The sequence below is a fragment of the Talpa europaea genome (genome assembly GCF_964194135.1).
Source record: "Talpa europaea genome assembly, chromosome: 11".
In the NCBI taxonomy this organism is placed as follows: domain Eukaryota; kingdom Metazoa; phylum Chordata; class Mammalia; order Eulipotyphla; family Talpidae; genus Talpa; species Talpa europaea.
Genome location: NC_140078.1, coordinates 41,287,463 through 41,311,992, shown reverse-complemented (window position 1 = coordinate 41,311,992; position 24,530 = coordinate 41,287,463). Strand labels below are relative to the sequence as shown.

The 24,530-nt window shown below is 38.9% G+C and overlaps 1 protein-coding gene across 3 annotated transcripts in view; it reads left to right on the top strand.

The window, feature by feature from the left end:
• EGFR (epidermal growth factor receptor) overlaps nt 1-24,530 on the top strand; it is a gene marked incomplete at both ends in the record, with an annotated part of 193,660 nt that overhangs the window by 137,333 nt on the left and 31,797 nt on the right. For all 3 annotated transcript variants that reach the window (XM_084248364.1, XM_084248363.1, XM_084248362.1), the window contains 8 exons: nt 3,704-3,830; nt 3,926-3,999; nt 4,717-4,807; nt 7,390-7,589; nt 8,512-8,644; nt 11,050-11,140; nt 12,558-12,715; nt 17,256-17,291. In XM_084248364.1, the coding sequence (XP_084104490.1) occupies nt 3,704-3,830; nt 3,926-3,999; nt 4,717-4,807; nt 7,390-7,589; nt 8,512-8,644; nt 11,050-11,140; nt 12,558-12,715; nt 17,256-17,291 (910 nt within the window). The remainder of the gene's footprint in view (nt 1-3,703; nt 3,831-3,925; nt 4,000-4,716; nt 4,808-7,389; nt 7,590-8,511; nt 8,645-11,049; nt 11,141-12,557; nt 12,716-17,255; nt 17,292-24,530) is intronic.

Sequence of the window (24,530 nt, the reverse complement as noted above, 5' to 3'; positions counted from 1 at the left end):
CCAATCACATATAATGACAATATAATTTGTGGGAGGAAATCCATATTATAATAATATAAGCATACAATACAATTCGGTTGGCAGTACAAAAGGGGTGGTGGGGGGAGACATGAACTACTAAAACAAGGTTTAAGAGACCAGCCTAAGAGCTATGCTCTGCGTGTGGAATGTTTCTTGCAGGGTGAGGAGGGAGGTGCTACTTCTCCAGGCAGAGCCTCTGGCAGCAGATGCCAAAATCTGGAGAAAGCTTCAGAGACTCCACAGGCAGAGAGTCCAGAGGATTATAGATTGGCCTATTTCATCTCATATTTAAATGGCTGTGTAGGTATATTATCAGAGCCACCTTTTAGTTTTGGGGTTTGGCCTCTCAGTGCAATTAGGTCTGTCTCTATCCTTGCCTGTGTCTGTTTATCAATATCTTTGCAAAATAGTGGTCACTTTCATTTTAAATTGTAAACATTAGTCATTCTGTTTCATTTACATACATTTTCTGATCAGTCAGGATTATTGTAATTCCAATATATATTCCAAAATATTGTAATTCCAATTATTGTAATTCCATATAACATCTACATGTATATGTGTGTGTTTCCCTATATGTTTTTCTGAAACATGTCACAGTTAAAGATATCAGAACACTTCACCCCTAGCCATGTCTTAATGCTTTCCTACAGACAGGGCATTCTCTAATAACTAAGACAGGTTCATACTTGGAATGTTAACATCAACTCAGCCCTACTTTCTAGAACTCAGTTTAATTCAGACTTCACCCCACTATTCCCATGTATCATTTCCAGCTGCTCATCCATCTAGGCTCATGTTTTTTATTTAGACGTGCTGCCACTATGCTGTCACCCGGTCCCCATACTCTTCACCAAGGGCCACTTCTCAGGCCATCTCCACTTGTTTGCTTTTCTCTTACGTGACCAGATGTTGTGGAGAATCCAAGCCAAGTGTTTTTCAGAATGTCTGTTTCCTAGTCTGGCTTTGCCAACTGCTTTTCCTGAGGTTGTGTTCAATAAAGCGTTTGGGCAGGAGCATTGCATAAACCATGTGAGTGCTTTCTCACTGCATCACACCAGGTGGCACATCCCATTACTGATGATGACAAATATGAGTTTGTTAAAAGTTGTTTCTGTCACATTTCTTGGTGGTTATGAGTCATTTCCCATGTCTGCCATTTTTTTCTATAATTGTTAGCTGACATTCTTTTAAAAAAATATTTTGTACCATGTAAGTTCATGAAATCCTTTTTTACTCAGTCTGTTGTAATCCACTCCTGCCATTATTGACTCCTATGTCCAAATCATCTCACCCGTGGCTGGCGGAAGTCTTTCAACCTGGCTCCCCTGTCCCTTTGGCACATCCTATATTCCAGCCATTCTACTCAAAAGGTGCTACCCTACTATGTGCACTGTTTCTTAAACTTAGCACACTCTGGAAACCACTCCAGACTCATTCGTGTGAATCTTCCTCATTCTGCCTTGCCCCTGCTTCCTGGTCCCTAACTCATTCCACCACTCTCTCTTCCAGGGTCCTTTACATTGTTTCCACTGGCTTGCTCTTGTAACTCTCAACTCAATGAACAGCTTCTGACCTTGAATTACCACTTCAAATGCCACCTTCCCTGTGATATCAACTGAAATAATTTCCCCTCTGCTCCAAATAGACATTCTGTGCACCCGTCTCACAGCCAGACATCCTTCAAGTCCATGTTGTCATATCCTGTCAGTCCCTTTGGGAAGTCTGTACTGATATGATCCCCATTTTACAGAGCAGGAAACTGAGTCACAGTGAGTCTGAAGGACTTGCCCAGGCCCAGCAGCCAGGGTGGTAGAGTGGAGGTGAAGTCCATGTAGGTGGGTCTGTGTCCTCCCCACCTCATTACCCCTGAGAGCAGGTGAGTCAGGCTCTGAGAGGCGAGTGTCCTCAGCTTCAGGAAACAACCTGGCAGAGGAGACCTGGAAAAATGAAAATAGGAATGTATGGGTGGGGGGATCAGAGGGGGCCAGGCACAGAGGAAGTAGAAAGAGAAGAGTTAAGCCACTGAAGGGAGATTACTAGCAGGGATCAATAAACTCAGAGATTTAATTTTGTATTCAACACACATTTTGATTCTCTTGTAATCATCATGGCCTGTTTTTCTGCACACCCCTAATTCATATGCTCAGAGCAGTGGCCCAAACAGATCCTTGAGATATAGGACAAGAGATACTGGGCAAGGAGGAAGTGCCAGGAAAACAAATGCTTGATAAATGCCAAATCTGATGTGTCTATGAGTGAATATACAATTTATCTCTAAATTTAGGGCTTAAAATAACCCTCCCTTCACATACAAGCTGAGCAAGAATGAATGTTCTCTGACACATAGAATCCTCCAGACCTGTTATTAAACAGCAGGTATCTGCCCCAGGGCTTTCTTGCTGGAGTCACCTCCTTCTCTATCATCAGCCAGATCCTTAGAGGCCTAAAGAAACCTGGCCAATGAGTTCCCAACCCATAATGGGTTGGACCCAGCACAGGTCAAACCTGGAGACTCTCCATAGTTAGCAGGATGGGTTCACAGCCAGAGTTGAGGTCTCTGTGCCACTGACATGGAATTCCTAGAACAGCAGAGTCCAGAGGGAGCTGGAGGATAACTGGCTTGGCTGTTTCCCAGAGGAGCAGAAAGGACCCATCCCGAAGGGAGATTTTTAGTAATTGTATGTCAAAATAAAGATAAAGCCTGAAGATGGGTACCAAGAATTGTGCTGTGAGTTCTCAAGGATAAATGGGCTGTAGGGTGGAAATGGCATTTGAGGTAGAAACTCAAGAGTAAATATAAATTCCAAAACAGGTTCAGAGTGTGGAAAAGGGCATTTGAGACTGATGTAGCAATCAGACACACATCAAGTAAACACAGCAGAAGAAGAGCAGTTTAACTGTGTGATAAAAAACATTATAGTATTCCCTATGATGTAATATCAGACAGCCATTAAATTATTTGTGAAGAGTTTTAATGATAGGACAAATGTTCACAGCATAATAAATGAAAAAACAAAAACTAACCACATGCTCACCATAGAGGATAGATGGAAGGAACGTTTCTAAAATGTTGAACACTCATAGTGAAATTGCTCGTCATTTTGGTCTATCATCTTTATTCTGTATGTTCAATACTTTTAAAATACACTCTTGCTAAAAAAGAAAAGTTCTGCATATTGCTTCTGTAATATAGACAACAAAGCCACATACCAGGTTAGGGCAAGGGAGACTAGAGAAGAAGCGCTTCAGAGGGCACTGTCAGAGTTATGCACAGAAGCTGCCTGACAGCAGTAGGTGCATTGTGCTACTGCAGAGAAAGGAAAGGAAGTTGGAGAAGTTAAGAGCAACTGGACACTATGGTCCAAGTGGGAAATAATGAGGAAGAGAGCATGTGTCCAGGGAAGGCAGTGACAGTGACAGCCTCTCCTCTAACCTGTACAACCCCAAGCCTGCTAACTTCCCAGTACCTATTAGGCCCCAATCCATGGTTGTTGAATGACTGAATGACAGCATGGCAGTATTGGTTCTCAGGGCTAGAATTCCCTTCCTCCTACCCTCTGCCTAAGGAACCCTAGTTATTCTTTCTTTCTTTCTTTTTTTGAATTTTCTTATATTGTTGTTCCTAGCTATTCTTTATCCAACGAATGTGAATAGAATAAACATGTCCCTTATTTTACAGTTTGTAATGGAATAGGAATTGGTGAATTTAAAGACACACTTTCCATAAATGCCACAAATATTAAACACTTCAGAAACTGCACCACAATCAGTGGAGATCTTCATATCCTGCCAGTAGCATTTAGGGGGTAAGTAACAGATTAAGTTCCTTGTGTAGAGAAAGAGAATCTGCTTTGTTCACTGGTAGAGATTGCTAATCAGTAACCATAATTTCTTGTTTCAGCGACTCTTTCACACGTACTCTTCCTTTAGATCCAAAGGAACTGAATATTCTGAAAACAGTAAAAGAAATCACAGGTATGTGCTGGGCTTCAACGGGGAGCAAATTTACTCTGCATGCATGAGAAGGCTGGACTCTTTTAAGGAAAGACTCGGTCATTTATGAGCTCACATGAACATGTTTATCCCTTGTCTCCCTGGCCCAAGCCCCTGTCCTAGTGGCTGGGACCCTCCTGGGCAGAAGGAAGGAGCACAGGCTCTCAAGCCTTGTGGACCTAACCTCAGATGCTTCTTAGTCACTGCAGGTCCTGGGCTCTGTCTGTCATCAGAGCAATATGTTCTTCCCTCCTAAGAAGGGATAATTAGAGCGAAACATGGGGGTTTTTTGAGGATTTATTTTGTTTGGAAGATTTAAATAAAGAAATATGCAAACTTCATTAATGTATTGGCTCAGTACATGGCCCACTGTCATTGAGAACAGGATCCAGTTCAAAGTCATCAGAGGTGGAGCCGACAACACTCTGACTGCAGTACCATGTGACAGCCCATTGGATGGGCATTGGGGAGGCACAGCAAGAGATGGGGATGCCAGGGAGAGACAGGATGCACACTGTCTAATGTGCCTTAGCTGGCATCTACAAGCGTGTGTACACACGTGTTGATGATGATAAAAAGTAGTTGATAAATCTTCACACTTTCTGCTTCTATTTAGTCTCTTGAGAGTCCTATAATAGTGTCTCATACAAAAGAAATGTCCAGGTGGTGTGTGTTTTGAGCTTTCCATTTGTGTTGTAGGGTTTCTACTGATTCAGGCCTGGCCAGAAAACAGGACTGACCTAAACACTTTTGAGAATCTGGAAATCATACGTGGCAGAACAAAGCAACAGTAAGTTTCCCTTCATCAAAACCTATAGATTATTTTTTATTTTGAAATAAAATATACAGAGAGTTTGAAATTAGACTTATGGAAGTGTTCCAAAGATAGTACAGAAAGTTGATATATATCCTTCATCCAGCTTCCCCTAATGTTAACATCTTACATAAGCATAACATATTATCAAAATGAAGAAATCAACAATGGAAACTTCTCCTAAGGTTAACATCTTCCAGGAACTTGATACAAGTCTGAAAATGAAAAATTAACAATGATCATTTCCCGCAGAGTCAACATCAACATAAGTTTGAGACAAGTATCAAAATGGTGAAGTTCACAAGGGGGCAATGCTGTTAACTAAGCTACAGTTTTTCCATATGCCTTTATTTTGTTCTGGTGAACCCCACACTGCAGTTAATGGCATATCTCCTTGGGCCCTTGCAATCTGTATAGAGTCCCTGTGTCTCTTCTTATCTTTCATGGTCTTGACACTTTTGAAAAGTGCTGCTCAGGCGTTTTGTAGAATGGTTGTTCTTTTCTCACAGTTTCATTTAGATTATGCATTTTTGATGAGAAGAGCATTGAGGTGACAGACATCCTTATCAGCACATCATGACTTGAGGGTGGTGGGGGATCTGAGCCACTGTTGAACATTGCATGTTGTCTCTGGATTTCCACTTTTCAAGTTTAACAGTGAAGTACATACATGCACATGAACACCATTAATGTAATAAGAGCAATGTGCTGTGGTGGGGAAGAATTTGGGAATCTGTTTGTCAAGCTTGCCTTGGAAATAGAACTGTTTCCCATAATTGACCCCTTAAAGGACTTTATTGTGTGGTATTAAATAAAATCTCAATGCAGCACATATAAAGTATATATTGTTCTAATACTAGACATACAGCTCTCATTGCTTCCTAGAAAAGCGCATTTGCTCCTAATTGTCAGGATGCTTCTGTGTCCAAGATCCATAGATCAGTTTTCTTAGGTCACTGGTATGGTATCCAGTGGGATTAGTTTTAGGGATTCAAATAAAATGACAATTATTTGTTTCTTTTCCAATGATGCTCAGGCCATAGATATAAAGTAACCCCTGGTTCTAGGGTATGACCCACCAAAGCCAGCCCTGCCCTGCAGACAGACACAGTTTGTCCCCATTATCTAGTTCTCTTGGGCACATGTTGGGAGAGAATTCTTACAATAGTAGTGCAAATATTCTTCACAAGGCCCCTCAATTTTTCTCAGGAGGAAGGTTGTGGGATGAGAGAAATAGGAATGGTAAGAATAGAAGGAAAAACAAGGAGTCTCCATATTCTGTTTTAAACATATGTCATCTCATTGCAGTCTTAATTTCAGTCTCTTCATTCAGCACTCTCTCAACTAGCCCATTCCCACTGGTGTCCATCCTCACTGTGGGTATCCTTATGGATGGCCAGTGAGCCTCCTAAAAATGCAAATCTCTTTCCTGGGGTTTTCCTCTTTTACAAGCATCCCAAATTTCTCCACAAGGAGTCCAATCTTCTGTGCTCTGACCTTTCCACCCTGCCAGACACCCTCTCATTTCTCTTACCTCCCCAATTCTGCCCCAGCTTCTGACTTTCAGAGCTCATCATATCAGCACCCAGCTGGTCCTCCAGATGGATCAGCACTTCCTTCCCTTTACTCTGAATACCTTTCATCCAGTCACTTGATATACACACATTGATCCTTGTAGAATTCTAAGTTTTGGGTGGTGAAAAAAAACATATAACTCCTGCTTCCAAGGGCTTCATAGCTATCACCTCTTCCAAGATCCCATGCCTTCCCAAACATCCCTCCCCAGCGTTGCTTAGAGACCTCTGCTCTTTGCCTCTCTGGTGCCCATTAGCACCATTCTCCTGTGCTGGCTTAAAATTTTCTCTCATGTACTGTCTCCAGAGACAGGAAACATCTTTAACCAACATAAAATTTGTCACATAATGCCTCAAATGTTTGTTCAACAAATGGAAGGATGGATGTGTGGAGGGGATGTGTGAGTAATGAGTGGAATGATGAATGAGTGAATATATATGGATTGATGGATGAATGGATGGATAGTTTGGTAAGCGGGTGGTTAGATAAATGGATAGGGGTATGGATGGATGGTTGGGTAGGTGGAGAAAAATGAATGTGACTTTTGTATGTTTGAGAGGTTAGAACATATTCTCTTTTTCCACCAAGCAAAATGAAATAATGACATTAAGACATTTATTCAGGAGATTCCCCTGGTGGTGCAGTGGTTGAGCACTGGGCTGTGAGGCTGTCCGCAGCGCCGGTTCATTCACTCCCTGGCCGCCGGCGAGGGTCCCACCAAAAAAAAAAAAAAAAAAAAAGACATTTATTCAGCCATTAGTGCTAAAGAGCTAAATGAACAATGAACTGGATTTTTCCAGGAAGACCTTCCAAAACCACTGTCAATTTTAAAAGTTGCAATATATAATCTTCCATAATATGACTTAACAATAAGTGGAAGACAGATTGAGTCAATCTTAAGTGGTCCTAAAAAACAAAAGAAAAGTTTTTGGTGATATATGTCTTTATAATTTTTCCCAATTTTTCTTTTCTCTCCAATTTAGTGGTCAGTTTTCACTTGCAGTTGTCGGCCTGAACATATCGTCCTTGGGATTACGCTCCCTCAAGGAGATTAGTGATGGAGATGTGATTGTTTCAGGAAACCGAAACTTGTGCTATACAAACACAATAAACTGGAAAAAACTATTTGGGACCTCAAGTCAAAAATACAAAATTATAAAAAACAGAGATGAAAGTGACTGCAGTAAGTATGGCTTTGATTTGTTTGTGGAGATGGCCCAATGGGCCTTTTATTTGGATTTGGACACTCAGAGGCCATTCCCAAACATTTAAATTACTTTTTCCTTTTCTGAAAAAAAAAAAAAATAGAAATCTGTATATTCCTTATTGTGAAGTTATCATGTGAGGTTTATCAGAACTTTTTCCAGATCACTCATTTCATAGGATGAATTCACCTTGAAGTTTAATCTAGAATTATTGGTGATTTAAAAAACTAAATTTAATATTAATTATTTTACATTTTAGTTATAGCTTCCTCTCTACTCGTTTCTGCCTCTAAGAAGCTACACATATGTGCACTCAGGTGTGCGTGTGTGTACACATACACACACACACAAATGTATGAACATGTCCCAGTGACATTTTCAGTTATGATTTTTAGGGCCACAGTCGACTCCTAAAGCCAGACATGCACCCTCACCTTGTTCTGGGACCCTGACTGCCAGCAGAAGAAGATCTGAGTTCCAGTGCTGATCTGATAACTTTGAGACCTTGGTCCATTTATTTAATATCATTAAGCTTTGGCTTCCTTGTCCATGAACTGGAGTAATTAATTCTAATTCACATAAATTATATTTCCTGGTAATTACTCTTTTAAAATGTTCAAGATATATTGAAAGAACTAAATGAAGTTCTATATGTAAAGTTATTGGCATGGCATTTAGCACCTGGCATGTCACCATCAGTTATGACTTTCATCAGCAAAACCCTATCCTGGTGATAAAAAAGGACTTGTAGTTGGCCTCAGGAAGTCAACTGTGTCATTGTGTTCTGGTCCCAGCATGTCTATGCAACTCAATGTCACAGAGAGCCCAGCACACATTTATGGGTGTTGCCTCCTTGTTCACTGTTTCATGACTGACCTGCAGCTCACTCTGTCTTCTCAGAAACCATGGGCCACGTGTGTGATCCTTTATGCTCCTCAGAGGGCTGCTGGGGCCCAGAACCCAAAGACTGCTTGTCCTGCCGGAACGTCAGCCGTGGCAAGGAATGCGTGGAGAAGTGTAACATTCTGGAGGGGTAAGAGGCCTTTCACAATTCCTTTTTTTTTTTTTAATAGAAAATAGACCAAGGATTACTTTTATGGGTTCAAGTTGATTCCTCCCCCTTCTTCATTTTTCTTCTGTTATTTGTTGGCAACTGTTAATCACAAAAGGAATCAAAGAAACTCTTATTATTACTTAAAACAATCCAATATTTTATGGAGTCTCGTACTGGAAATATTTTTTTTTATGTTGCACAGAGTTCCTTACACAAGTAAGACAATGACAAATGGTTCGTACCGCCAACTCATAGCCATTTACTCTTTTCTTTGAAGTACAGTATTCCTGGTTTGTCAGATGTATTCATATAAATTATATTTCCTGGTAACTGCTCTTTTAAAATGTTCAAGATATACTGAAAAGTGCAAATAATCTTATTTTTTTATTTTTTATGTGTTTTTCAGTGAAGTACTTTTTCTTACGTCTTTGTTAATTTGGAGGCAGTATATGATTTCTCCCCTCAGGTGTGGTCACTGTACTTTTTCTAGCATCCAAGCACCACTTGCTCTTCCCCCACGAATCCCTCCATTTCAGCCCTCCTTTTCCCACTTCCCTTCCTCTGCCTGTCCAGGATGCCTCAGATCTATGATCAGCTTTCAGGTTGTCTTTGTCTAAGCCTTTACATGGTTTCTCCACATTGCACTGTAAGTGAAATCATCTAATATTTATCTTTCCCCATCTGACTCACTTCATTTAGCATAATTCCTCCTATCCACATTTCCACAAATTGCACAAGTTTACCTTTTTTGATCACTGAGTAGTATTCTATTGTGTATATATACCACATCTTCTGATTCACTCATCTCTTTTGAGGCATTTAGTATATTTCCATATCTTGGCTATTGTAAATAGTGCTGCTATACACATAGGAGTGCAGGTTTCCTTTCAAACTAGTGTTTTTGTGTTCTTTGGGTAGATACATAGGAGTGGAATTGCTAGGTCCTATGGCAGATCCGTTTTTAGTCTTTTAAGGTCCTCCACACAGTTTTCCATCAGGGCTAGACCAGTCTATGTTTCCACCAATAGTGTAAGAGGGTTCCTTTTTCTCCACACCCTCACCAGCACTTGTCATTTCTGAAAAAAGTGTAAATAACTTTAAATTTAATAATGGACAAAGAAACAATCATGTAACATTTTTTCAGTTTATTTGTAATCAATGAAAAGTAAACCGTGATTCTATGGGAATCTTGACACTGAAGACTTTGAATGACCAGGAATAGTAACTAATAAGAAAGTAATATTTTAGGATAGAAACTGAGATCATTTTTTCATTTGAAGGAAACAAATTTTGTGATAGTGCCATAACAGTTACAGATGACTATGGGAAATCTTTTTCCTGTGTCGCTATCAGGATTTGGGCCACAGGTGGGATTTGAAATATTCAGGAGCAGGAACAAGTTCAATTCTGTAGGAATCCTTTAGGTGATAGGCCAAGTAACCTAACAGAATAATTTGCATAATTGATAGTGCTATTACAGCAAGTGAGAAATATTGGTGTAATCTTTATGGCTACAAATAGAACTAGTCTCCTGTTTTCAATGTTCAAGTCTCCTTAAATAAACAAGGTAGATAAATTAGCAGTGTTGGTAGTACCCACATTTTTCCATCAGAGACCAGGTGCCTTGCGCCTGCTCCCAGTTCAAGCCTGTCCCAGAGAAGTGCAGAGAAAGACTACAGGGCATATTGGGTTTAATTAGAGCCATGTCCTGAAAGGGGAATTTATGGCACACATTTTAGGTGTAGACATTTCTGTTCACTGCCTGGCCAGTATGTTTCAGTCTTTCCACACAGGTTTCAGTCTTTTCAAAAATTGTTTTGTCTTCTTGCTTAATATTAAACATTTTAAAAATTTAAATAAATATTTTTTTAAAAAAATGTGGCGAACCAAATTTTTCACTGTATTTCATTCCTACTGATTTTGGTAATAACCACTGACCAATTTTAATGTCTTTCTGTTCTTTTTCTGTGCACTAGGCTGTAATTACCAATTCTTTCCAGCTTAAATTTCCATGAGTCTGATAAGAAGCCCCTCTTAGGCACTATTTTCTATGTTTTCATTGTTGACTGGCTTGAATAATGTACAGAAACTGTGCCTATAAGAAAATGTTGGGAAGATGTTTTGATTATAAATGAAGCTTCCATGTGTTTATTCTGGGAGAAGATGACAAAGGACCAAGGATTCAGTTAATAGTCTCGTTTATTATATCAAAGGATAATCCTATAGCCCAACCATTTGCCTTTTACCTAAAACTGTTTTGAATATCTGAGAGGTAAATTTGTTTCTCCTGTAGGGTCGGACAGATCAACTCAGACGGTGGTCAGCTCCTGGAGTGTCGAACTGGCATCTTCAGGGACACTAATTGCTTTCCTCTCTCCTGTCAGGGAGCCCAGGGAGTTTGTGGAGAATTCCGAGTGCATACAGTGTCATCCAGAATGCCTGCCCCAGGTCATGAACATCACCTGCACAGGACGAGTAAGGAGCATATTGGTGTCACTCACTCATGCACAGGGAAAGCCTCACAGTCCCAGAACCACAACCAGGGCCCAGCCTCACATCACTCCATGGCTGCCGAGAACAGTCATGTGTGCCAACCTCCTAGAAAAAAAGGCTCCATCTCAGAGCTGGTCAGAGGCTCTGTGAGTGATGACTGAGTCCCAAGTCATCACACAAGCTGCCTGGATCACCATACGCCTTTTCTGTCCTGTGTCCCCAAACACATCACAAACACGGAAGTGGATATGGTGTGTTGTCTGTTAGTTTTCACTATTTCTGACCTGGGTCATCATTGCTTTATTATTATAATCAAGCATCATCAAATTTTTGTTGAAAGTTTACAAATATTGAAAGAATTAAAAAAAAAAAACTCCTCAGAAAACATTTTAAAATTAAGTTTCATATCTACATGTTCAATAATAATATTTTCAAAGTATAATTGATAATTCAGCTATCTCTCACACCAGTGTCCTTATGTTGTTAATTCTCAACATTATTTCTTTAAGGATTTCTGTTTGAATTTGAGCTCCAGTGGTCTAAATTCACTAATTGAGAACATTTTTAGAATGTCTTTCTAAATTGTTTGAGTGTATAGGCTGCTGACAGTGGTTTATAGCTGTGGTGGGTTAAATTTTCATCACGGAGATAAGGTGATGGGTGATACGGACTCAGTCATCCAGTTGTTCTGACTCTGGGAACACTTGAAACTGAAACAACAGAGAGATTCAGCCAACAGGCAGACACACCCTCACTCCTTTTATTTAAACACTTTATAAAATGTGTGGGGCATGACCCCCTTTGTTTTTGTGAGTTTGACCAGGACATTCCAAGGTTGACAAATAGAATCAAGTTTAGCATGTTACACAGTTAATTATGCAACCCCCATTGCATTTACATCTGCTACCTTCTTGTCTCCAGAGAAACACTGATGTGGGTTTTCTAAAATTTACCTCAGTGAGTCTGACTTCCCTCAAGCTTCACTTTAACTTAAAATACAAATATGCAAGAAAATCCTCTTGATCATTAAGGATATAAATACACTCTCTGACACAAACACACACACACACGCATATACATATACATATAATATACATATACATATATGCCAACCAAGATTTTTTCTGATAAGAAAAGATACCCACAATGTACAAAGTAAAATTAATAAGGTATATAGTATAGTTTCTTTCATTTTTCTATTTTATATGCATTTGTAGTCATGAAGGTTTCTAGTAGGCCACTACAGCAGTCACATCCGGTGAGTGCAGTCACAAATGAACCTCTTTCCTGAGTTACAAAACTCTTCATCATTTGACTTTTTCACAATAAGTATTTTAAGTAAAAATTACTCAAATTTTGAAGGAGACAGACATGAATGCATTTCTCCACCTCAATGCAGGGACCAGACAACTGTGTGAAGTGTGCCCACTACATCGATGGACCCCACTGTGTCAGGACCTGCCCTGCGGGTGTCATGGGGGAAAACAACACCCTGGTCTGGAAGTTTGCAGATGCCAATCGGGTGTGCCACCTGTGCCATGCCAACTGTACCTACGGGTGAGTGGGGAATGCAGAAGAACAAAATGTTTCCTATCCTGCAAATTCATAGGTTGGATGTGCCTGCAGAGTTTCCAGGGAGTACATTGCAGAAGTCTGAGTCAGTGTACCTGGCCATGCAGCAGCAGCCTCCGGCCCATGGGCAGAGTATGGCTCACAAGTGCAGAGAGAAACCTCAGCCTCTCATGATGTTTGTATTTCTTTTTGCTATAATGAAATGACTCTTGCTTTCTGGTGTAGCTTCTAGTTATTACTGCTAATATATAAGCTGACTTTTAATTGGGGACATACATAGTCATCTTCTACTGATAGTTTTTTACTGAGCTTTGAAATAATGTTTTAGTTCATGATCTTGATTTTTCAGGAAAACAATCATATCATCTCCAAAAATGGTATCTTCATCTCTTTTCTAAAAGTTTCAGCTTGTATTACTAGGGCCAAATTTTGCAGAATAATATAAGAAACAATGATTGTGGATATCAGAATGTTTTATTTCATGGTGGTGGGAATGACTGTAATGAATCAACAACAATATTTGCTAGAGTAGTCTGAGCTATTTATTATCTGACTAAGGGAATAGCCACCTATTCCTGACTTTTTTTTTAATTTATTTTTTTAAAGATTTATTTATTTATAAAAGCACTGGGGTACAGGACAGAGGCGCGGGAGAGTGAGAGAATTCACCAGAGACAGAGCAGGGAGCAGAACAGGCAGAATGACTGAAATACACTGCTGAGGAGAGCAACAGGCGAGACAGGAGAGGTCTGCTGCACCATGTGGGAATCTCCCTGGCCGGCTAGGAATTGAACCAGTGCTACAGAGGCTGCATCCACTGCTCTCACACCATTGTGCCACCGGGGAGGCCCTTCCTAATTTTTAAATCTGAAGTGGATTTTGAATTTTACTAATTTCCTCCCTTATAACAATTTAAGTTTTTCATACCTTTCCCTTTATGCATATCAGTGTGTTGGTTGTATTTACTATTTGCTCACTATACAAAGCATGGTAAAAACTGCTATTTTTTTTTTTTATAGAGGCATGCTTTATTTGTTTGCTGGTTTGTTTTGTTTTGTTTTGTTTGTTTATACATGCACTGGGTACAGTCAGAAGTGCGGGAGGGTGAGAGAATTCACCAGAGCCAGAGCGGGGAGCAGAGCAGGCAGAAGGACCGAAGTACACTGCTGAGGGGAGCAGCGGGCGGCAGGAGAGGTCTGCGCGCCATGTGGGACCCTCCCCCGGTGGCCGGGGAGCAGCCGGGGATCGAACCGGCGCCGCAGAGGCCGCGGGCAGCTTCGCAACCCAGCGCTCAACCGCTGCGCCACCGGGGAGGCCCAAAAAAAAAAAACTGCTATTTTTTAAAGTAATCTTTTTTATATTCCCCTAAAAATAAGTCATTTTGGAGCACATGCTCTGGCATAATATTATATTGGCTGTATAAAATAATTCTTGTATCTTTCCTTCTTTTGCTTCTGTAAACTGTGTATGTGTTTGCTTGTCTGTGAGTGTATGTCACTGGGTTTGAGGCAGGGCTTGGGGAACCAGAAAGTCTTTGGGCAGTTGGAATTTTCAATAAATTTGCCTTATAGAAAACAATTCTGGGGCCTCCCCTGGTGGTGCAGTGGTTGAACGCTGGACTGTGAAGCTGCCCGCAGTCTCTGTAGCGCTGGTTTGATCCCCAGCAGCGGGCAAGGGTCCCACATGGCACACAGACCTCTCCTGCCGTGCCTGCTGCTCCCCTCAGCAGCGTATTTTCTCTTCTGCCTCTTCTGTTCCCCCTCTGGCTCTGGTGAATTCTCTCACCCTCACGTGCTTCTGACTATACCCAGTGCTTGTATAAATAAATAAATAAATCTTTAAAAAAGAAAAGAAAACAATTCTGCCAAATGTAGACACAATTCAGTCAATATTTAAATATAAAATGTGAATTACTATTTGTTTAATGTCTTTTTATCCAAATAAGTTGTTATTGTCTGACTTTAGTCCCCACTACAATTATATTTCCTATTCTATGTCCCACTAAAACTGTATTTCTACAATTTCTGTTTCTCCTTGTATTTCAAGTACTATCTTGATGCTATGCTTTTGCCATACAGAGCTTCATCAGTATTTTACCTTTCACAAGAATGTTTACTTTCCTCATTCTTAGTCTTTTTTGTTTTTGGAAGAGCATACATTTTTATATAACTTTTTTATTACTATCTGTATCTTCTTCCAAAGTGAAGGACTTACATGAGAGGAATAGATTTATTTTTTCTATATTTTGTAGAATATTCATGGGGTAAGGAAAAAATGGGAAAAATTTCTTTTATTGTGTATTTGTGATGGGCACAATATCAGATACAGTCTCCTTGATTCCCCACAGTGACTGCCCTACTTTCCCCCACTAAAGCACACTTTCAAAGGTTCAGTGATCCCTCCACTCACTATCTAGTCTAGGACGGGGAAGCCTGCTTCCAAAAGTCATCCCCTTCCCACCAGGGCAGTTCCCTTACCCAAGAGAAAAGATAAGGAACTTAAAACAAATCCATTTAAAATGGAACTACATTTCCCTTTTTTTTTAATTGAAGTAACATACCATTATAACATCCTACACATTTCCATCCATCTTGAAAATCAGCGTGTGTATATACTACCTGAAAGAACTACATTTTTATAGTAAGTAGTGAGAAGTTTTCTTTTAAATTTTTATCCTAATAAGCTAAGTCATATAAAAAGTTTGCGTAAAAAAAGAATTTTGCCTATCTTAATTATATTTAACAAAAAATAAATCCAGCGGGGTCAGAGAATAACTTTTCTCACCAAATGAAATGACAGCATGCATGATAAGGCCACTTTTATTTAATATTTAACAATCATTTGTGCAAAATTATGCCGGGGCAACTTCAAGTTTCCCAGGGACCTCTTAATCTTTTATTAGTCATACCATTCACTCAGAGGGCACCTGTCTGTCACTGTCCTTGTTGGTCATCTCTTCAAATGGAAAGTGGCCTGTCCTTCCTTCTACACTTCTTTAAAAAAAAATTATTTATTTTTGTGTAGAAGAACTGGGATGTAGGCCAGAGGTATGGGGGTGAGAGGATTCATAAGACCGAGTGGGGAGCAGAACAGGCAGATCTACCAAAATACACTGCTGAGAGGAGTAGCAGGCAAGAAAGGAGAGTGTCTGCTGTGCCATGTGGGTTATCTCCCTGGCTGTGATCAAACTCATGCAGTGGTGGCTAGCAATAGCTCCATAGTGCTGAGATTTTAACTCCTGTGCCACCAGGGAGACCTTTTGAGCTTCTTATTTTTCAATAGTTTCTTGCCAGTAATCCTTGCAGGTTTTCCAGCAACACTGTCACAGGCTGCAGTAACCCTGCATCTTGTCCAGAATTTGCAGTTTTAACCTGCACTCATGTTGCATCACATCCATTCTGTGACAGTCAAGGAGCTGCAAGGCATCATGGGAAAAGTGCTAGTGAGAAGCCTTAGTTTGAGTAGGATTTGAAAAATCATCAGTGGTCATTCATCAGTAAAGGTTTGTTATCTGTGATGGCTTGGGTTTGCTGAGGAGAAAGTAGACTGTGAAATTAGGAGGCTTCCCATGTGGTCTACACCCTGAAGAGGCCTATGTAGGAACACAGGCCAAACACCCCAGAGGGGCAAGGCTGTGTCATCTGGTACGTGGAAAAGGGAGCACAGCCCTCAAGACCAACAAGGCAGAGGGTAGCAGTCAGAGCCTTTGGGTGAAATGGGAAATGTCAGATCAGGTGACAGTGTCAAATGAGCATCCCAGGCCTCTTCAAACGTTTGAATGTAGTGCTTCATCTTCCCCTGGCCATGGGATGTCAGGATTTTCCACTTAACTAGCTTATTTTATTTTCTTATTTATGTTAGTACTGGCAAAGATTGCTGCACATCAAAGCCAACTTATTCTGTCTTTTAAGATATTGTCCTATAATCAGAATGACAGCCATGGTCTCCTCCATGGGCAAGAGATGCTGGCTGCTCAAGAGTCCATTTAGGACAAATGTCATCTCTGCTGCACTGGAGACATTTCATCTGCATGAGGAGATGGAGCCAGCTCTCGCTCCGGCTTTTGGTTTTGACACCATCAATGTCATTTCCCTGCCATCAGACTCATGTCTCCCCTCATGTGTTCCTCCCCCTACTTCTTAATCAGTATGGCCCAGAAGTGGTTCTCAACTCTGCTCCTTCAGCTCCCCTGCCATATTGCCATTTTGACATGCTAGTCAGCTCTACCTACATTAACATAATACATGGAAACATTTCACTAATGAAAACTAGAAACTGTCTACTTTGTTCAATCCTAGAATAATCCCTGTCACAGACATTCAAAAACATGTGCTGTGTGAATGAACAAATGAATAAGTTCATAATGCCTAAATGATTTACCACTGCCCCTATATTAAGAAGTAATGTGATTTTATTTAAGAGTAATTTAATATATAGTGCCTTAAGAATCACTTAAAAATGTATCAAGAAAAAAATGCTAAAAAGTTTGAATGATCAAAATGTGTTTCTCTTTGAATTCCTACAGCTGTGATGGGCCAGGTCTTGAGGGCTGTCCGAATGGGTAAGTAATAATTTTGTGTCTAATAAACTATCAGAAATAGCCACAATGCTAAGGATGAAATTGGTGTTTTCCCTGCATTGCCGCTTGCACTCTTGCCAGTGTGGTTCTACCTCCTCCTCTGGGCCAGCAGCAGTCCCCACTAGCATAGCCCACACATGGGACCCCCGGGCTCCCCTACCCACTTTGTCCAGGACATAGGACATGAAGTGTAGGGCTTCTCTGGGGAGCTGGGCTCAATGCCAGCACTTCAATCCACATAACCTGCATCTACCTTCTCTCTTATTTCCCTCACTAACCCAGTTGGCCTTATCAAACCCTATGTTTCAAGGACATGAATCTCAACTATGTTGGTTGGGGAAATAGAATAATGTAAGATGATTTTTGAATTCTCTAAGAAGAAAATTTTTTTTTTAAAGTTCATTTTTTTACAGTTCATTTGACCTACTTATAAGAAATTTGTAAGAACAATTGGCACATGTTTTTGTGCAAATGATGTTACTAATTAATCTTTCAAACTCATTTACATTTCTCTCTAAAAATATGAAATTCAAGTTGACTGAAATAACAGTCTCAATGGTAGTTAGATAATGATTTTATTAGATAATCCCAAAAAGATTCATACCTGGGAAACAAATTTTACTCTGTGAGAAATGTTCCAACAATCACAAGTTTCAGTTTAGTTTACATACTTGTTACAGAGCATACAACACAGAAGAAGAAAAGGAACAGCAGTCCTTGATGTCGAAATGCAATTATTCTTTTTTTTTTAAGTTTATTTTTTATTAAATTTTTTATGTACATCACTGTTCTTTTTTTTTTTTAAAGATTTATTTATTTTATTTTATATAAGCACAGGGTACAGTCGCGGGAGGGTGAGAGAATGCACCAGAGTGGAGAGCAGAACAAGCAGAGTGATGAGGTACACTGAGGGGAGCAGCGGGCGGCAGGAGAGGTCTGCGCGCCATGTGGGACCCTCGCCCGGTGGCCGGGTATCGAACCGGCGCTACAGAGGCTGCTGGCAGCTTTGCAAGCCAGTGCTCAACCGCTGCACCACCGGGGAGGCCCAAAATGCTATTATTCTTGATGAGGCTTCTGGTTTTTAATCTATAGGTTTAGATCTTTCAGTCTCCTAAATTATCTTGAGCTAAAGAAATGTCAATACTATTCATGTACAGAGGAGGAAAAATGATGAGATTTAATCACTTTCCTGCTTGCTAAAGAATGTGCTGTGGAGACACAAAGGCTAGGTGCTCAGTGTTAAAATCTTTAGCTGGCTCCTGAATCATTCATGGGAGGTGAAAGGTTGGCTCCTCACAGCCATCATATTCCTGCATGCTGCTTCACAGAACAGGACAGAGCCTGTTTTAACTTCATGCAAATAGCTTTGTTCTGTTGCCTGCTAGACCAGGGATGGGGAGTCCCAGAACATTAAGAATATGTCCACAATATCCTCCCTTTTGATCATGATCAACCTTTAGTCATTGTATTTGTGACCAATATCACACCTTCCATCCAGCATTAGGGCACCTCTTGCATGTTTTACCTGTACTTCACCTAGAGAAGTGTGCATGATCACATCCACCTTCCGTCATGATCCAAACCCTCCTTAACCCTGGTGCCCTAGTGCCTTATCAGAAAATATAAAATTAAACTTGCATTTCGTTTGTCATTGTGTATTTTAATAATTCCATGTACTGGGCTATCATATTTTTTTTCACTTTTCCAAGATTTCTTTTATTTATTTATTTTTTAATTTATTTTGTTTTATTTTTATATTCCCCATACAATTGCAGCCCCCTTATTTTGACCCCAATCCCTGCTTTCCCTGCCCCCCCCCATAGTGTGTCTCTGGGTCATAGCTGTTTGTTGATTTTGATTTTTTCTTTCTTACAGTTACTTTTTTCCCTGGTCTCTTATTTAGGTTTTCTAGATTCCTGATATGTGTGAGCCATCCAGTATTTTCCTTTTTCTTTCTGGCTTATTTCACCGAGCATGATCCCTTCCAGCTCCATCCATGTTGCTGCAAACTGCATGTGTTTATCTTTTTTGATTGCTGAGTAATATTCCATGGTGTATATGTACCACATCTTGATCCCGTCATCTATTTTTGGGAATTTGGGTTGTTTCCAAAGCTTAGCTATTGTAAATAGTTCTGCTATAATCATAGGAGTGCAGGTGCTATCATAATTTTTAAAGCCAACATCACTTGTAACTTTTATAATAGAGTGTAACAATAACATAATAATAATTAAATCTATACTTACTTGTAAGAGAAGGTAAAGAGTTAAAAAGACAGCCAATCCAACCAAGAGTTCAGTGCAAACATGATCAGATTCCTTACCTAGCTGAACTATTCCATTTTCCCTTTTGTCAGTTGAGATTTGAACTTTGTGTGAATTTCTGTTGCTTTGTGGAGACTATCCATGAGTTCATCGTCCAAAGTTGTAGTTTCTCCTCAGGACATTGGATCTCTATGGAAACAATTTTATTGGGAGGTTTCAATTTAATCTCCCAGTCAATATTATCATAAGTCTGTTTATTCAATTATAGTAATTTTACCCACTGTGCCTGTGTTAGATAGTTCAGAGTTCAGTCAAACAGTTGTGTCCAATTTCTAGAGGCAGTTCTGTAGGCGGGTGCAAGCAATAATAAGAAGCACATGGGGAAAAAACAAATGTCAAAAATTGAAGCAAACAGCAAGTCGGTATTTCAAAGCATCTTCAGATGGCAGTTTCTCCTGGGTTTCAGCTCTCTGATGTCATCGGATATGTAGAAAACAGTAAATCAGTCATGTCCATGCAGTCACTGCAGTGACCTCTCTGAAGTTTTATCAGATTCTCCATTTCCAACTTCATGGTTTCAAGAGAAGATCAGTCAGAGGTTTTAATCAAACTAAGTCAAAGAGATTGGCAGGAAAAACTGGAAACCTTCATTTGGAAAGTCATACGCAGATACTAGTAAAATTTAGGAATCAATCCAGTTCACAGGGAGATGGTAAAAACTTTTAAAGTGATTAAGAGGACCATGATCTCATTTCCACAGAAAATAAGTTACTGAAATACATTTTTCTCTCCACTTTCACCCCAATTCTTCTAATAACCATGGTAAACTTTCTTTGTAAATTAGGTCTTAGGCAGGTTTTTTGTTTCTTTCTCTCTCTCTCTCTCTCTCTCTCTCTCTGTCTCTCTCTCTCTGTGTGTGTGTGTGTGTGTGTGTGTGTGTATGTAAACAGAGTAAGAACAGAAACAAACAGATAAACTCTCAATTTGCTTTTCTAGCATTTAGAATGAGTTCTTCCGGCAGGTTCTCAAGGCTCAGGGAATCATTCATGTATTCTTACCATAGTTCCTCCTGTGTTCCCTTTATCTTTGTGTAAATTCTCTTTTATTAAGGTCCCCCAAAAGCCCTGGGGTTCCTGGTTCCATTGAGGAGTGACTTTCTCTACCCTTTTCTCCTTTTCTGATAGAACTTCTAGAATCTAAAAATTTTACATTTTGCGGGCTCTACTCATGAAAAAAATCTAATTTACCATTGTTGTAGTCATAGTCAACTTAGGAGAATGTAGGTTTTTTTTTTAATATGGAAAAAGCAAAGCATAAGAGAACTAGTAATATTTTAAACAAGTCATTAAAATTTATTTTAGTCCTCCATAGTTCATTCAGCCCATGTAGATCTTGAACACTTGTTAGCAATATTTGAGTCTGGTTTTTTCCATGTGTTCTGAAATTTTCCATAAGCTCTAAAATTAATCCTCATTCATTTTCATCATAAATCTGCATTTTGGAGTATTTACCAAAGTCATTTTCCTGTGTATTTTTATGAATACAAAACATTAGAATAAATGTCTTCTGTTAATGACAAAAGACCTTAAAAGGATCATATTTAAAGATATGATTATAACAAAATTGACAAGGATTTTTTGTATTGTGGCATAAACTATTTTAGAGTAATAACTGTAATTTACATGTAAATTATAACAATACACTAGACTTTTAGAAATTTCATATAAGAACACTCATATTAGTATTTACATGCATGCTCAGGAGGCTAAACATTTCTCCCTATGCGGCAGTGTCTCCTATGAAGTTTTAATACACCAAATAGTCTAATTTGTTCAATATCTTTCTTTCCACAGGAGGAAAGGAATCATTTTTATGAGATGCCTCAGGAATTTTTCTAAGACTTCTATTTTTCCATTTCTTTTCATTAAGCAAAGACTATTATTTTTAGAATTTTTCATTTCAGAGCACTTTTGTCATAAATATGAACATGTTTAAGATATTTTCATAGATTTATATGAAACAATATTAAATTATCCAGAGTGACAATTAAAGATTTTAAAAGCAAATATCTCTGACATGGTTCAGCACATTTCAGCTGACAGAATTAGATTTCTCTCACTGTACCAAGACTGAGAGTAAAAGAACACCAGATTTTTATTACTTAAATGGCTTACAATTTATTATTAAAGCTGCCCACAGCTTTTTTAAATAATGAAATACTTTGTCTTTTTAAGGGATGAAAGAAAATGTTTCCTTGCCTAAGTATACAATTAATGTTAAAGTTTAACCTTTAAAAATTCTTGAAACTGTTTAATTTTATCCAGTTGGACCACAAAAAGTTTCTTTTCCTAAGATTTCTCTTTCACAAAACTTTTACACTTTCCTTTTATTTTTCCATATTAAATAACCAGGTCTAGCTTGAAACTAAATCTTTCTTTTTCCTCAAAAAAGTCTACATTCATTAAACGTTCTTTTTTAGTGAATACATCTTTTTTCGTTATATATGGATATATTTTCATTAGCTTTAATTCAATGTGTTAATTAGAACTCTTATTCCTTAAATCTTAGTTTCCAGTGTAAGCAATTGTAAAAATTATCATAGCATCATTTACAGTATAATTTTTAAGAAAAGTAGACACATTTTACTTGTAGATACAAAATTTGTTTAGGCTGCAATAAAAAGTCAAAAAAAATCTAAAATTTCAGTAATTAATATTTCAGCAGAATGAGGAAATAATACAACTAAGAGCAGAAATAGAGCTCAAAAAGACTACATAAAAAATCAATGAAACTAAGACATGTTTCTTCAAGATGGTAAAATAGATAAAACTCTAGCTAGACTAACAAAAAAAGGAAGAGAGAAAACATTAATAAACAAAACAGCAAATCAAAGAGGAGAAATCACTATACATAGCACTGATAGACAAAAGATTGTAAGATATTACTGTGAACAACTATATGCCAATAAATTCAATAACCTTGAAGAAATGGATAAATTTCTAGACCTATGTTTCTACCAATATTAACCCAAGAAGAAATAAATGAACTGAACAAACCAATCACAAATATGAAAGTTGAAACAGTAATAAAAAAAATCTTCAAAAAGGGGGAAGCAAATATTGTCTAAAAAAAGTTTAAAAAATGGTAAATGTTAAAAAAAATAAATAAATAAAAAGCATTAAAAAAATCTTCAAAAAGCAAAAACGCAGCATCAGATCGTTTTACAGATGAATTTTATCAAACTTTTAAAGAACTAATGCCCATCTTGCTCAAATTGTTTTTACAAATACGGAAAGAAGGAGGGGCCTCCCTGGTAGCACAGCGGTTGAGCGCCACTCCGCGAAGCTGTCCTTAGCATCTGCAGCACCGGTTCGATTCCCCGCCTGCCAGGGAGAACCCCATATGGCTAGCAGACCTTTCCTGCCTCGCCCACTGCTCCCCTTAGCAGTGTCTTTGGTCCGTCTACCTGTTCTGCTCCCCGCTCTGGCTCTGGTGAATTCTCACCTTCCCGCGCTTCTGACCTGTACCCCAGTTCTTGTATAATGTAAATAAATAAATCTTTAAAAATATATAATAATAAAATAAAAATACAGGAAGATGAAATGTTCCCTAATATAGCTGAAGAGGGAGATCCTATATCTCTAACACCAACAATGATATCAGCCAAGGTTACTTCAATTAAAAAAAAATTGAAAAAGCCATAATGTTTTTTATATACAAACAACAAACAAGAAGCAAAATAAATTAAGTAAAGGCCTCCCTGGTGGCGCTAGGCGCAACCTATGAAGCTCTCCACAGCCACTGTAGCACGAGTTTGATGCCCGGCCAGGGAGATACCCACATGGCGCAGCAGACCTCTTCTGACTCACTCGCTGCTCCCCTCAGCAGTATGTTTCAGTTGATCCACCTGTTCTGTTCCCCACTCTGTCTCTGGTGAATTGCCCCACCCCCGCCACACTTCTGGCCTGTAACCCAGTTCATGTATGCATAAATAAATAAATCTTTAAAAAAAGAAGTTAAGTAAATAACTCCATTTACTTGGTATTGGCGCAAAAATAGATACATGGAAATAAATTCATGCACATGCCAGCACCTAACCTGTGATTAACCATTCATGACCATAAAATAGGGAAAAGACGGTCTCTTAATAAATGATGCTGGAAAAATTGGAAAGCCACACATATAAGAATGTACTTTGGATTTTTCACTAACACAATACACAAAATTAAATTCCAAATGGATTAAAGATTTACATATGGGACCTGCAACAATAAAACACATAGAAGAAAATATTGATGTCACATTCTATTATATCAATAATAAAGATATTTGTGCTGTCTCAACCCTATGGCAATGTATTGAAAACAAAAATAACCAATTGGGATTACCTTGAGTTAAAAAGCATCTATACAGCAAAAGAAAATACAGGACTATTAAATAGACACCCTACTGAATGGGAGAAAATATACAACTGATAAGGGACTAATAGTTAAGATATATGAAGAACTCATACAGTTCAACAATAAAAAAAAATAATCCAATTAACAAATGGGCAGCAGATATGAACTGACAATTCAACAAAGAGGACATCAAAAGTCTTAAAGGTATATGAAAAGTATTCATTATCACTTCTGATAGGAAAGATGCAGAGTGAGATACCATCTCACACCCATGAAAAAGGGACATATTAAAAAGACCCCCAATAACAAGTGCTGGAGAAGATGTGAAGAAAAAGGAATCCTATTCTATGCTTGGGGGAATGTGAACTGGTGATCCCATGTGGAAAGCAATCTGGATTTTTCTTAAAAAATCAAAAATGGAAATACTATATGACCCAGCAGTCTCACTGTTGGGCATATGTTCCACAGTGCACACAGCAGCACTAGTTAGAATAGCTAGGACATGGAAGTAACCTAAATCTCCTCAACAGATTAATGGATCAAGAAGCTGTGGTACC